Consider the following 16,518-nt stretch of genomic DNA (forward strand, 5'->3'; position numbering starts at 1 on the left):
AGTTGCTTCCAAAACAAAAGGTTCCTGGTTCAAGGACATCAGTGCCTTTTCTCCACGAGTGGCGAGTTGTGTCAGGAAAGGCATCCGACGTAATACAACTCTGATCGTCGTCAGCTCGGTGCCTGTGGTTTCCTACAAGTCAAGCTACAGGGCTTAACGGGCTCCATGCGGGCCGTACACAGACATGCCCTGTTCTCACAACTACAGCAGCCCTCCGACACGGACACGCTCGTTTCACTGTAAACGAACACTGTCAGTTTTTTTCTCCCTACTTTCAGCAAGCAATTTTCTTCTAATTATGGATACCAACGCCGAAGACGTAGCCATGAAAGAGTCGAAAAGACGAGAACGTCAAACAGGTGACGCTCATTTAAATACTTCTAATGCTACCTTTGATAATTATAGCTATTTTAGCCACGGGGGAACGACGTGCTAAAATTCTAAACGGTGCGGGGAAACCATAGTATTTTCACCGTTGATTGTGGTTTTCTTTGTTAGCTCATTGTCTGCGTTTGCTTGATTCGAAGGATTTTAAACGCTAATATTATTAGCGGTAGTGATAGCTCCTGCTAGCATGGTAAACTGACATGAGATATATATGTATACACACCAACCTACGCCCCCGTCGACTTTTTTTTAGTACATGCGTTGTGTTGAAGGAGGAAAAAAAGGTTGAGGCCCGATAGGACAGTTTTTGTGGTGTGTGTGTTAAACCCTGAAGCCGTAACATTTTTGAATTACGACTGGCTGAAGAGATCCTATTGCTGCTAGCTGGTGGCCCGTCGAGATGAGGTGCGTCGCGCTACTGCGCATGGGGAGATGATGTAACTCGCTTGACGTGCAACTGCGCATGCGCATTTTGTTTTTTTTCCCCGTCAAAGTTTTATTTATTTATTTATTGTATTCAGTGTATTTACAGCCTAGTAAAACATTTTCTGTATTTTACGTTAGGAGCATAAATGTGTATATATATGTATATTTTGCCTGTGGAAATAAGCTAACTCCAGGTTAAAAATACTTATCGTTTTATAGTGAGTAGATTTTATACATTACTATGTTCGGATGAACAATTTATACATTTGCTTGACCATCAAAATAAGCGAACTTAGTCAAGTAGTTTTTTTCAGTGCACACATATGCTGTTCCGCGAGGCACCTCATCTCGACGACGCACCTCCGCTCGACAGACTTATCTGTCGAGTGGAGGTGCCACGCACCTCATCTTGACAGAACACCGGCTCAAACCATTTTTAAATGGCCGCTTATGGCTCAGTTCTTATAAATGGCTCAAAACGGCTGGACTCTTTATTTTATTAGGATGTATAATCTTTATGCTATCTACAAGTTTCTCAGTCAGTGATAGTGTCTTTCTATTAAAAGGAAGAAAGCAAATATACAGGTGATTAAGACTAGAGTATTTTATTAACCAATACAATCATTTCCCTCAAATATTGTTCACAAACCAGTCTAAATCTGTGATAGTGAGCACTTCTCCTTTGCTGAGATAATCCATCCCACCTCACAGGTGTGCCATATCAAGATGCTGATTAGACACCATGATTAGTGCACAGGTGTGCCTTAGACTGCCCACAATAAAAGGCAACTCTGAAAGGTGCAGTTTTATCACACAGCACAATGCCACAGATGTCGCAAGATTTGAGGGAGCGTGCAATTGGCATGCTGACAGCAGGAATGTCAACCAGAGCTGTTGCTCGTGTATTGAATGTTCATTTCTCTACCGTAAGCCGTCTCCAAAGGCGTTTCAGAGAATTTGGCAGTACATCCAACCAGCCTCACAACCGCAGACCACGTGTAACCACACCAGCCCAGGACCTCCACATCCAGCATGTTCACCTCCAAGATCGTCTGAGACCAGCCACTCGGACAGCTACTGAAACAATCGGTTTGCATAACCAAAAAATTTCTGCACAAACTGTCAGAAACCGTCTCAGGGAAGCTCATCTGCATGCTCGTCGTCCTCATCGGGGTCTCGACCTGACTCCAGGTCGTCATCGTAACTGACTTGAGTGGGCAAATGCTCACATTCGCTGGCATTTGGCACGTTGGAGAGGTGTTCTCTTCACGGATGAATCCCGGTTCACACTGTCCAGGGCAGATGGCAGACAGCGTGTGTGGCGTCGTGTGGGTGAGCGGTTTTCTGATGTCAGTGTTGTGGATCGAGTGGCCCATGGTGGCGGTGGGGTTATGGTATGGGCAGGCGTCTGTTATGGACGAACAACACAGGTGCATTTTATTGATGGCATTTTGAATGCACAGAGATACCGTGACGAGATCCTGAGGCCCATTGTTGTGCCATACATCCAAGAATATCACCTCATGTTGCAGCAGGATAATGCACGGCCACATGTTGCAAGGATCTGTACACAATTCTTGGAAGCTGAAAATGTCCCAGTTCTTGCATGGCCGGCATACTCACCGGACATGTCACCCATTGAGCATGTTTGGGATGCTCTGGACCGGCGTATACGACAGCGTGTACCAGTTCCTGCCAATATCCAGCAACTTCGCACAGCCGTTGAAGAGGAGTGGACCAACATTCCACAGGCCACAATTGACAACCTGATCAACTCTATGCGAAGGAGATGTGTTGCACTGCATGAGGCAAATGGTGGTCACACCAGATACTGACTGGTATCCCCCCCAATAAAACAAAACTGCACCTTTCAGAGTGGCCTTTTATTGTGGACAGTCTAAGGCACACCAAATTCTCTGAAACACCTTTGGAGACGGCTTATGGTAGAGAAATGAACATTCAATACACGAGCAGTAGCTCTGCTTGACATTCCTGCTGTCAGCATGCCAATTGCACGCTCCCTCAAATCTTGCGACATCTGTGGCATTGTGCTGTGTGATAAAACTGCACCTTTCAGAGTGGCCTTTTATTGTGGACAGTCTAAGGCACACCTGTGCACTAATCATGGTGTCTAATCAGCATCTTGATATGGCACACCTGTGAGGTGGGATGGATTATCTCAGCAAAGGAGAAGTGCTCACTATCACAGATTTAGACTGGTTTGTGAACAATATTTGAGGGAAATGGTGATATTGTGTATGTGGAAAAAGTTTTAGATCTTTGAGTTCATCTCATACAAAATGGGAGCAAAACCAAAAGTGTTGCGTTTATATTTTTGTTGAGTGTATAACCATACTCAGTCTCACTGCGAAGTACGGATGCTTATGATGTTTGTCAGTCCATCCATCCATGAGTATTGTAGCACTGCTAATGTTGGCAAGTTTCTCTTTCACCGACTTTCTCACTGAGTCATACACGTCACACAGTGCTGTTGTGGCAAGAGCTCTTGAACTAGGCAGATGGAAGTTAAAGTTCTTGCTGTTTAGGTGTGTGAAGCCTGAGCGTTCCACAAGATCAACGGGTAGGCGGTCCCGGCATAACCACAATGCCAGGTCACGATTGAACTCAGTCACTTGTGGCTCTAGCTGATTTTTTTGTCACTGCTGAACCATGAGGTGATCTTCTGTGACTGGCTTTCAGACTTCCTGATATTTGCCTCTGGATGTACTGCGGTAGTGTGGTTAAAGAAGTTCCCAGTTCCAGTGTTTTCTGCCAGGGAATACACCCTAGTTAGCTGACCCTCCTCTTTGGATGCCTCCTTTTTGAAGCATATCTTGCAATAGAGTTTATTATCAATCCGACTGTGACGGCCATCAGGCGTCCTGTGCGCTTCCCCCATAAACTCCCAAAATCTGGAACACTGAGGTTTTTTTGATTGCTTCATTGTCTCGAACAACCCAAGTTATGTGAATGGGTTGACACGGCGATTGCTGACAAATTGATTCTGTACAGATCTCAGCAGTCTTGGCTGTCTAGGGTTCGCTGCATTCCCCTGGTCCTGCTATGGAAAATCTGCAATTCATAGAGAAAATACGAGGTCTGTTAGAAAAGTATCCAACCTTTTTATTTTTTTCAAAAACCATATGGATTTGAATCACGTGTGATTGCATCAGACAAGCTTGAACCTTCGTGGCATGCGTAAGTTTTTTGATGCCTGTCGGTTGCGTCATTCGCCTGTGAGCAGGCTTTGTGTGAGCACTGGTCCACCCCCTCGTCGTTTTTTTTATTGCGAATAAATTTCTGAACGATTTGGAGCTTTGCTGCATCAGTTTTTTTCCAGAATCTGTGAGAGACCTCCAGGTGGACACCGTTCGGAAAATTAATATGGCTTTTCAGATTTTATGGGGATTACACAGATTAAGGAGTGTTACTGCCGCTTTAAGGATGGCCCACAACTGCTGAGAGCGCGGTGCACTCCCAGCGCCAATCGACATGCTCAGACCCCGCTGAAACAACCAGATCATTTCCAACGTGAAGGCTTTGTTGATCCGGGACCTCGTCTGACTTTCACAAAAAGGCAGAAGTCGTGGACATCAGCACTTTTTCGGCACATTCCACTGTTACAGGAGTTTTTTTTCATGGAAAGAAAAGCGGAGGGACGCGCCACGGAGCCGTTCATTACGCGGGACAAAACCACCTCGGTGTTGGTCTCACAGGACGGCTTTCAGGTGGATTTCAGATGGATTCCGGTTGCTTTTCAGTCGTGTGATTATCCGATTGTGATTGTGCATGAGCTGGACATGCCCCAACATGTCCTGGAAGGCTTCATCACGCCGTTGCTTTGCGCCATACGGCTCCACCGCGACGCGCGGAACTCCTTCGCACGTCTGTCTTAATGTGCTGAAAAAGTGCTGATGTCCACGTCTTTTCACAATTCCTGTGCTAGTCAGACGACATACCGGATCAAGACAGCGTCCAGTTTAGAAATGAATGGCACATTCCACTGTTAACAGGAGTTTTTGTCATGGAAAGAGGAGCGGCTCCACCGCATGGCAACCTTAAAGCGGCAGTAACACTCCTTAATCTGTGTAATCCCCATAAAATCGTCCCTGAAAGCCATATTAATTTTCCGAACGGTGTCCACCTGGAGGTCTCTCACAGTTTCTGGAAAAAAATTGATGCAGCAAAGCTCCAAATCGTTCAGACATTTATTCGCAATAAAAAAACGACGAGAGGGTGGACCAGTGCTCACACAAAGCCTGTTCACAGGCGAATGACGCAACCGACAGGCGTGAAAAAACTCACGCATGGGCACGAAGGTTCAAGCTTGTCTGATGCAATCACACGTGAATCAAATCCATATGGTTTTTGAAAAAAAATAAAAAGGTCGGATACTTTTCTAACAGACCTCGTATTGTAGACATTTGACAATGAAAAAACGTACATAGAACGTGATGTGTCTTTTTGCGAGGAATGTTTTCACAGTTTTTGCTCTATGGCAAGATGCATTATCATCTTGAAAAATGATTTCATCATCCCCAAACATCCTTTCAATTGATGGGATAAGAAAAGTGTCCAAAATAGCAATTTAAACTTGTTTATTTATTGATGATGTAATGACAGCCATCTCCCCAGTGCCTTTACCTGACATGCAGCCCCATGTCATCAATTACTGTGGAAATTTACATGTTCTCTTCAGGCAGTTATCTTTATAAATCTCATTGGAATAGCCAGTGCAGATTCGAGATTCATTACTGAATATGACTTTCATCCAGTCATCCACAGTCCACAATTGCTTTTCCTTAGCCCATTGTAACCTTGTTTTTTTTCTGTTTGGGCGTTAATGATGGCTTTCGTTTTGCTTTTCTGTATGTAAATCCCATTTCCTTTAGGCGGTTTCTTACAGTTCGGTCACAGACGTTGACTCCAGTTTCCTCCCATTCGTTCCTCGTTTGTTTTGTTGTGCATTTTCGATTTTTGAGACATATTGCTTTAAGTTTTCTGTCTTGGCGCTTTGATGTCTTCCTTGGTCTACCAGTATGTTTGCCTTTAACAACCTTCCCATGTTGTTTGTATTTGGTCCAGAGTTTAGACACAGCTGACTGTGAACAACCAACATCTTTTGCAACATTGCGTGATGATTTACCCTCTTTTAAGAGTTTGATAATCCTCTTCTTTGTTTCAATTGACATCTCTCGTGTTGGAGCCATGGTTCATGTCAGTCCACTTGGTGCAACAGCTCTCCAAGGTGTGATCACTCCTTTTTAGATGCAGACTAATGAGTAGATCCGATTTGATGCAGGTGTTAGTTTTGGGGATGAAAATTTTTACAGGGTGATTCCATAATTTATTCCTCAGAATTACGTGAGTCCATATTTTTTTCCCTCTGCTTGGTCTAAAAAAGTAACCGTTACTGACTGCCACAATTTCTTTTCTTGATTTCTTATAGTGTTTCTTAAAGCCAGAAAGTTGCCATTTGAAATGACTTTAGTTTTGTGTCACGTCTGTGATCTGCTTTTTTTTCTACAAAATTAAACAACTGAATGAACATCCTCCGAGGCCGGTGATTCCATAATTATTGCCAGGGGTTGTAGACGCATCCTTAAAAGCCGCAGTGTTCAAAGCATGAAAAAAAAAGTCACGGTTTATAGCCGGGAAATTATACTTTGCATTACCCAGTTTGGAAATCTTACCTGTGTTGTTGGTGGATCCCAACAGATGTTTCATTGCAGAAAATTACACCGTCTTCCAATTTTTTGTCTGTGGTCTTCTTGATTCTTGAAATCAACGTGATTCAGGATCAGGACAGGAAGCACTGAGCAGTTCCAACGTGGCCTACGTCACGAACACCAGAAGCGCTTTAAAAGCGGACAAGTGCCCCCTATTCAATATAGCAAACAGTTGAGCCATTTAACAGCTGGCCAAATTCCTTGTGGCTGCGCATTTTATTTAAACAGCTGGCTACGGCTCAGCACCTGTTCGGCTTGGCGGCTTACGGCGGCGGCTTCAGGGTCTTTGTGTGTGTATGTGTTCCTCAAGCATGGGTCCTCTACCAGAGGCCTGGGAGTTTGAGGGTTCATCCCAATATCTTAGCTGTTCCTAGGACTGCACTCATGTAGACAGAGACCTCTGAAGTTGTTCCTGGAAACTGCTGGAGCCACTCTTCCAATTTGGGGGGTTACAGCTCCTAGTGCGCCATCTCACAGTTTCGAGTGTGCATGCCTGGGACTATAGCACTTCCGGGTCAACAGTCATGGGACCCAAGCACCGGCTTGCTGTAGGCTTAAAGTGGATAGTCTTATTACATGTAACAAAGGTTATATGGCTCACAATATGCTAAACTGTTATGAAAGTGTAACACAAAGGTCAATTTTTCAAGTTACTTTTTTTATTGCAATCTAGTTTGAAATTGTAGTACACACACATTTCTTTCATAAACCACAAAGCTCAAGATAACTCATTAACTATTAACTTTAAAATTTCACTTTTCCATTATGGAAAAGTGAAATTAATAAGAGTATGGACCCTTGCGGATGTTATTTTTGACGGACAATTCTCAGGTTGTTTTCAACTTGTTATAATTTTTTAATACGCGTATCTTTTATACAAATTGACGATGTATATCGGAGAATACATATTTCAAAGTAGAATGCCCATCTAAGTGTAAATGTTAGCTATAGTTTGTGACTTTTAACCATCTATATCTCCCACTTTGTTTTGACAGACGACGTAACATCCGCAAGGGTCATTGTTAATTAAATTTTTTTGTACTTAAAATTGACTCAAGGGCCTTTTATTTACTTTTAATTCTTCATTTCATGGGTTTTCTATTGACTAACGCACAATGCAATTGCCTTGAGGTTGGTTTGAAAAAAATATGACCTGGTTGAAAAAGTGAGGTCCAGTCGTGTTATAATATGTGATGAAAAAAAGTGGATTTTCCAAACTTCTTTTCAATTTTTCTTTATTTTATGAGCAACGAAATACACTCAAATTATGCATACTATATATATATTAGTTACATTAGTGTTAACAATAACAAACATTTCTGTTCAACAATCCATATTTAATAAACACATTCATGAAGTACCTCAGGTGTAATATAATGGTTTAGCATATAGTGAGCCATATACACTCAACAAAAATATAAACGCAACACTTTTGGTTTTGCTCCCATTTTGTATGAGATGACCTCAAAGATCTAAAACTTTTTCCACATACCCAATATCACCATTTCCCTCAAATATTGTTCACAAACCAGTCTAAATCTGTGATAGTGAGCACTTCTCCTTTGCTGAGATAATCCATCCCACCTCACAGGTGTGCCATATCAAGATGCTGATTAGACACCATGATTAGTGCACAGGTGTGCCTTAGACTGCCCACAATAAAAGGCCACTCTGAAAGGTGCAGTTTTATCACACAGCACAATGCCACAGATGTCACAAGATTTGAGGGAGCGTGCAATTGGCATGCTGACAGCAGGAATGACAACCAGAGCTGTTGCTCGTGTATTGAATGTTCATTTCTCTACCATAAGCCGTCTCCAAAGGCATTTCAGAGAAAGAATTTCTCTGAACCAAAAGAACCAAAGAATTTCTGCACAAACTGTCAGAAACCGTCTCAGGGAAGCTCATCTGCATGCTCGTCGTCCTCATCGGGGTCTCGACCTGACTCCAGTTCGTCGTCGTAACCGACTTGAGTGGGCAAATGCTTACATTCGCTGGCATTTGGCACGTTGGAGAGGTGTTCTCTTCATGGATGATGCGAAGGAGATGTGTTGCACTGCATGAGGCAAATGGTGGTCACACCAGATACTGACTGGTATCCCCCCCCCAATAAAACAAAACTGCACCTTTCAGGGTGGCCTTTTATTGTAGGCAGTCTAAGGCACACCTGTGCACTAATCATGGTGTCTAATCAGCATCTTGATATGGCACACCTGTGAGGTGGGATGGATTATCTCAGCAAAGATGAAGTGCTCACTATCACAGATTTCGACTGGTTTGTGAACAATATTTGAGGGAAATGGTGATATTGTGTATGTGGAACAAGTTTTAGATCTTTGAGGTCATCTCATACAAAATGGGAGCAAAACCAAAAGTGTTGCGTTTATATTTTCGTTGAGTATAATTCGGTCAACCTAAGCGTTTTTGGAAAATGGATGCAGTTTTCCCGTTATACGAGGTCTATTAGAAAAGTATCCGACCTTATTATTTTTTTCAAAAACCATATGGATTTGAATCACGTGTGATTGCGTCAGACAAGCTTGAACCCTCGTGCGCACGCGTGAGTTTTTCCACGCCTGTCGGTTGCGTCATTCGCCTGTGAGCAGGCTTTGAGTGAGGAGTGGTCCAGCCCCTCGTCGGATTTTCATTGCCAGGAAATGGCGGAATGATTTGGGCTTTTTTTCCATCAGAATTTTTTCAGAAACTGTTAGAGACTGGCAGCTGGAAACCATTAGAAAAATTTATCTGGCTTTCGGTGAAAATGTTACGGGCTTGGTAGAGAATAAGGAGTGTTACTGTCGCTTTAAGGACGGCCCCCAGTGGCTGTGGGGTGTGCCGCGCTCGGAAGCCACCATTGACAGGCTGAACGACCATTTCGTTTCTAAACGGATGGCTGTCTGGATCCGTAACCATCGTGTGCCATTTCTCTGGTTATCACAAGAGCTGGACATCAACCATTTTCCGGCAGATTTCACTTTTAACAAGAGATTTTGTCATGGAAAGCCGAGCGGAGGCTTTGCGCGTCACGATGGATTCGCTACTGGAGCGAGACAAAACCACCTCCGTTTTGGTCTCACAGGACGGCTTTGAGATGGCATTCAGACAGCTGTCAGTGGTTTTTCCATCGAGTGATTATCCGAGAAATTGTGGATGTGCCTGGACATGCCAGAACATGTCCCGTGAGGCTTCATCACGGTGTTGCTGTGCGCCATGCGGCACCGCGCGGAATTCCTCCGCACGTCTGTCTCAGTGTGCCAAAAAAGTGCTGATGTCCACGTCTTTCCACAATTCCTGTGCTAGTCAGACGACGTCCCGGATAAAACACAGCGTCCAGTTTGGAAATGAACGGCATATTCCACTGTTACAGGAGTTTTTGTCATGGAAAGAGAAGCGGAGGCTCCGCTCGCACACCCGACATTTGCTCCCAACAGTAGACACTTTCCTCTACCATCTCCATGTTCTCGCACTGCTCACAGGAACACCTAAAATGTTAACCACAAATAATATGTTCACAATAATCTTAAGTTTATTATTTAAGTTACTGTGTTTGTGAAGTGTTGTGTTTTGCCCCAAAAAGCAAAAATTAAAAAGTCAAACCCTCAGTGTGAGTCTGAGGGAAACATAGAAGAGTGGCCCAGGACAGAGCTGTGACTCGCCTGGTCTGACAGCCCCTCACACTGGGCAGAGAGAGACAGCAGCCGGCCACTGGGTCAATAGTCCCTCCCCACGTAGAGCAGACCGTGTTTTTTTTAAAAATAGACACACTGCTTCGCTTTAAATGCACAGTAAGTCTATTACAGATGATCAGCATGGACCATCTTTCTTTTAAAAGGCTTTTTTACTCTGTGTCACGTTGGAAAGCAGTAGCTATCGTTGCTAATTTGATTAGCTGTTATGCTCCAGTCTTCTTCTGTTTTTTATTTCCTGCAGACGTTGCAGTGCCACACACAGGCCTGGCATATGTACTACAACGTTAAACGAAGCTTCGAGGCACAGAATTTGCCTCGAACATTTTTTGTAATCGAATTATTCAAGTTACTTGACTAATCGTTTCAGCCCTAGATTCCATTATCGGTCCTTCAGAGTGGCCGTTGTTTTGGGGGGTGTTTGTCAGGAAAATGATCATTTCTTTACATTGATTATAGACCCTGCAGCAGGTCTGTAATTAACTTTTCTGCAGCCTGGCTTTGCTTTTAACATTGAACCAATTCAAGCAGTAATTCACAGATCAACGCAGTGCTTCGATCTGCTGCTGCATTGATTCATTGTTTTATTTCGCTTTATCTTAATTTTTCCTTGATAAAACCCTAAAGAGCATATGTCTGTGAGTAATATTTACCTTTTTTATGTTAAATGGACCTGTTATGGTCTTCTGAAACAGTTGATAGATGTATTTTATAACTTAAAAATGGGACCAATGCTAACACGTTAGCATGTCTATGGTGTTTTCAGTCTTAGTTAGAATTAAGCAGTTCGCATCTCAGCACGTTTGTGTGCATGTGTTTTCTGTATAATAATTAATGGCTCAGCGTTCGTTGTCTTAAGTCAAATTGTAATTTTTAAAAATTTATTTGTATTCATATATTAATAATAATAATAGCAACAATAATAACTCATAACTAATAATGCTACAATACAATTTTAGAGAAAGAGACCAAAAGATCCTGATGAAACAAAACACAACAGAAAAGATAAAACCAACTAACAATGAAATAAATGTTTCCTGTGAACACCAAGTGACTCTTATGCCTCCAGTTCATCCCTGTTTTATTTAAGTTTAATGACAATTTGTTTTGATCAAACCATATTTTCAATTTGTTAATTTCTTGAGACGTAACAGTGTGATTTCCTCCAGAACTGTCTGCCAAGCTAGAAAACCGCTGCATCCTAGTAAGAGAATACTACTACTGGAATGAATTTGAATAAGGAAAGTTGTTTGGTTTTTTCTCGCCAAAATGGATGCTGCACTCACTGCAATTTATTGTCTGGAATAGCCCCAGATTGCATTTCAGAGCTTCTAGAATTCAAAAATTTTCGTGCGGGTTCTGTTGGGGGGTAATTTTGGGTTTCAGCTTTTTTTGTTTTTCACCACTTTCATCCCTGAATATGTCAATCGTGAGTCACTTTTGTGCAGATTAAAGTCACTAACTGGGACTCCTGTCTTGTTGCAAGAAAGAAATGAGAATCATCCTCCGTTCTCTTCACACAGCTCCAAACGCTGCGCGGGTCTCTGCAGAGTCAAATTAGAATGATAGAGTCCAGTCGGAATTAATAAATTCAAAGCGATACGCCATTTAAATCAAATGACACCTCTTTCCAGACATTGTCATACAAACAAACTGCAATCGATCTAAACATTTTTTCCTTTCAAAATGAGACGCCCTGCGCTGACCTGCAGCAGCCGGCTGAGCTCAGCTCAGACGTATGGAGAGACATTCATGCCAAAATGTCTGAAAGGAAATGCTTTTGACAAAAACTACAGATTTTATTTATGTCCAGAGATCAAGGATCCAGTGACCAATTTAAAATGTTGTTGACATAGAAAACCTGTAAAGCCTACTTTTAGTACACAGAAAATTCACAAGAGGTATCGATAAGGGAATCGATAAGTAATCAGATCGATAAGCAGAATCGGTAATGGCATCGATATTGATAAAATCTTATCAATACCCATCCCTAAACAAGACTGTAAACTTAATAAGTTTGAGTGATTGGAGACCACTGACGCAAGAGGCAAGATGTCAGTATTTGTGTCGGCGATACAGCGCACAAGCACCAAATCCAGGGTATTTCCACTAATGTGTGTCAAACCTTGAATGCATTGCTGGAATCCTAATATATCCATAATGTCCATAAATGATTTGCAGAGGGGGTCAGAAGGCTTATTTTTATGAATGTTGAAGTCACCAACAATCAGAATGTTATCTGCGCAGGTTGCCAAGTTAGAGAGAAACTCACCAAATTCATCTAAGAATTCAGAATATGGGCCAGGGGGCCTATATACAGTGACAAAATAGCATGGTTGATTTTTATTCTTATTCTTCTGACCTTGGCTATATGAGGTCTGTTAGAAAAGTATCTGACCTTTTTATTTTTTGCAAAAACCTGATGGATTTGAATCATGTGTGCTTGCATGAACCAACCTTGAACTTTCGTGCGCATGTGTGAATTTTTTCACGCCTGTCGATTGTGTCATTTGCTGGTAAGCAGCCTTTGTGTGGGGGCATGTGTAGTGCTCTCGTCGGATTTTCATTGCAAGGAAAATGGTGGAACGACTGGAGCAGCGCTACTGAATCAAATTTTGCCAGAAACTGGGCGACAGCCAGGTGGAAATCATTCGTAAGATTCAGACGGCTTTCGATGACGATCCTATGGGCATCACACAGATTAAGGAGTGGTACAACCGGTTTAAAGACGTCTGCACAACGGTGGAGAGCGAGCCAGGCTCTGGTCAGCCATCAACACCAACACCATCAATGACCAGCTCATTTCCAAAGTGACCGCTGTGGTGATACGGGTCCGTGACATGCCCACCTCTTCCACAATTTCTCAGATAGTCACACGACTGAAAAGCCGCCTGAATCTTCTGAATGGTGGAAGGGGTGGGCATGTCACAGCATGTCCTGTGAGACTTCAACACGGAGTTGCTTTTGCTCCGCCGTCAGCAGCTTTGTGCAACTCTTTTCAAGTCCAAATTTTCTGTCACAGTGGAATGTGCCGAAAAAGTGCTGATGTCCACCTCTTCCGCAGTTTCTCGGATAGATACCTCCTGTGAATTTTCTGTGTGCTACAAGTAGGCTTTACAGGTTTTCTATGTCAACAACATTTTATTGGGTCTTAAAGTAAATAAATATGAAATTGGTCACTGGATCCTTGATCTCTCGACATAAATAAACTCTACATGGTGGATTCTTGATCTCTGGACATAGATAGAAAAAAAGTTTTTTTTTTTTTTTGTCAAAAAGCATTTCTTTTCAGACAATAACATGATTGTCTCTCTATACATCTGAGTTGAGCTCAGCTAGCTGCTGGAGTCTTCTTCAGGTCTGCAGCCATACAGTCTTAGGCTGCTGCACATCAGCGCAGGATGTCTCATTTTGGGAGGAAAAAAAACATTTTGATCAATTGCAGTTTGTATTACAACATGTGGAAAGAGGTGCGATTTGATTTAAACGGCAGTTCGCTTTGAAGTTATAAATTCCAAGTGGACTCAACTCAGCACTGTTCTATGTGAGGTGCCCTGAGATGGCTTTTGTTGTGATTTGGTGCTTTATAAGCCAATTAAATTGAAATTGAATTGAAATTGAGCAATATTTTATTGTCTTAATAGTAAATAAATATGAAATTGGTCACTGGATCCTTAAACTTTGGACATAATAAACTCTACATGGTGGATCCTTGATCTCTGGACATAAATAGAAATAAACAAAATCTATAGTTATTGTCAAAAGCATTTCCTTTCAGACACTATTGGCATGAATGTCTTTCCATACCTCTGAGCTGAGCTCTTACAGCTGGCTGTGCTGCACGTCAGGATGTAATTCATAAAGAATGCAGCACGTCTCATTTTGGGATGAAAAAAACATTTTAGTTGATTGTAGTTTATTTTCAGTATTACAGCGTTTGTAAAGAGGTGTCATTTTATTTAAAGTGGCAGTTCGCTTTGAAGTTATTAATTCCGACCGTACTCTGTCTCGGCAGAGAGCCGCGCAGCATTTGGAGCTGTGCCAACGGAATGGAGGACGATTCTCATTTCTTGACTGCAACAAGACAAGAGTCCCAGTTAGTTACTTTAATCCACACAAGAGTGACTCACGATATTTAAATGGCTTTGAGAGGGGTTAAGAAGTGGACTTGCTGCTTCTGAAGAGCAGCGAATCAAAGAACCAACAAGTTAGTGGATCGAAGCATTGCTTCATTGGTTCACGCTTCAAGTTGAGTACAGACCCGCTGCAGGGTCTGTAATCAATGTAGAGGAATGATCATTTTCCTGACAAACACCCTCAAAAACAACGATAAGGGAATCGTTGAACACAAAGTCTATTTATCGGTGGATCGAATCATTTAACGATACTCGAAAAGAACTGGTTCTCGATACCCAACCCTAAGTCCCAGTTAGTCACTTTATTCTGCACAAAAGTGACTCATGATTTACATATTTTAAGGGCTTTGAGAGGGGCTAAGAAGCGGAGTTTCCACTTTTGAAGAGGAGCGAAACAATAAATCAATGAAGCAGCAGATCGAAACACTGCTTCATTGGTTCAAGGTCCAAAGCAAAGCCGCGCTGCTGAAATGGTTCATTACAGACCTGCTGCAGGGTCTGCAAGCAGTGTAGAGAAATTATCATTTTCCCAACAAACACCCTCAAAACAACGTCCGCTCTGATGGACCAATAAGGAAATCGTTAAGCAAAAACGCTATCGATGAATGAACCGGTTCCCGATACCCAACCCTAGGAGGGACAGAGAGCACTTCATGTACAGTTTTGAAAATGCAGCGCATTTCCAAAAATAAATAAAAGTACTTCATTTACTAGTCATTTGGAGTCAGTTTGGGTAAATTGTTGGGGTCAGTTTGGGTAAATCATCACACCCCTCCCAGAGACCAGTTTTTCACAGGCTGTGCTCGCGTTCCCTTTCAGCCTGGCTGACTGAGAATTACACTGACCTCCTGCTCTTACGGTCCGGTGTCAGGGTATTTCTGAGCTCCTAACAACGGAAAGATCCAAAACTTGTAAAGACATGAAAAAAATAAATAATTACTCAGGAAAACAGAAAGGGATACACTAAATTTGACAATCTGCATGATGGTCCAGCGACATTGTGCCATTGCTTAGTAGGGAGAGCCCTGGACTATTGATGTTTAAAAACGCAAAAGTACTTTTTATCCGATTACTTAATTAATCACCAGAATAATCAATAGAATGTTTGATTACTAAAGTAATCGATAGCTGCAGTCCTAAAGCCAGGTTTCAAATAGACCACTCATGTCTAAGTGGTGTTCCATAATTAGATCATTTATCAACAGTGATTTTTGAGGACAGGGACATTATGTAATTGGACTATTTGGATTTGGGGATGGTTCTAATGTAGCGTATATAAGATGTCTAAAATTAGATTTAGGTTTACGAAGTTCCACGCAGGTCGTAGGTAGAAGACACTAAATATTTGCTGTTGCAGGAACAACCCATAGGTCTTGACATCAGTGGCATCTGTCCCCTCCTGTGGCCAGGATATATTCATATATATGTGTGTGTGTGTGTGTGTGTGTGTGTGTGTGTGTGTGTGTGTGTGTGTGTGTGTGTGTGTGTGTGTGTGTGTGTGTGTGTGTGTGTGTGTGTGTGTGTGTGTGTGTGTAGTTGCTGATTGATATTATTTAGTGGTAGTATGTGTTTTGTTCTGTTAAAAAATGTAATGATTATTTTGGAAAAAATATTACTTCACAAAAAATATTATCGCAGTGTGATGTCACGGAGGTACATATTGAATCACTGAGCTCGAAATGATAACAATCCCAACAAGCACCTCTGAGGAAAAAAACCTTTATTCTGTCAGTGTCTAAAAGCCTGTATGAGACTGGCACATCAAACATTAACAAAGAAGATAATGTGGAAGTTATTCGTTGACCAGAGTTTTGAGCCAAATAATGAATCTGAAGCAGACAAATAACAGACTAACGGCGATGCAAGTGACATGAGTGTAACTCCTCACAATTTACAGCTGCGTAATAACACAAGTAAGTCATCCATAAGGGCAAGGAACACAATTGTAAGTTTTTTGGCTGTCACCCTGTATTATTTTGTCAAACGTTATCCTTGCCACAGATTTGAGCAGCTTTTGTGGGAACTATCAGGCGATGTTAGCATTTCAGGGCAACTGATACATTTCCTACCTGAGACACAAAATTCAGTTTTAAAAAGGCATTAATAAATGTCAGAGAAAAACGATTTTTTTTTTTTTTTTTTTTTTTTTTTGCC

The 16,518-nt window shown here is 42.0% G+C and overlaps 1 protein-coding gene across 2 annotated transcripts in view; it reads left to right on the forward strand.

The window, feature by feature from the left end:
• Positions 1-207: 207 nt before the first annotated feature.
• Positions 208-16,518, forward strand: part of stom (stomatin) — a 61,677-nt gene continuing 45,366 nt past the window's right edge. For both annotated transcript variants that reach the window (XM_034192922.1, XM_034192923.1), the window contains exon 1: positions 208-359. In XM_034192922.1, the coding sequence (XP_034048813.1) occupies positions 299-359 (61 nt within the window). In that variant the 5' untranslated portion in view covers positions 208-298. The remainder of the gene's footprint in view (positions 360-16,518) is intronic.

Source organism: Thalassophryne amazonica, chromosome 17, assembly GCF_902500255.1.
Source record: "Thalassophryne amazonica chromosome 17, fThaAma1.1, whole genome shotgun sequence".
Classification (NCBI taxonomy): domain Eukaryota; kingdom Metazoa; phylum Chordata; class Actinopteri; order Batrachoidiformes; family Batrachoididae; genus Thalassophryne; species Thalassophryne amazonica.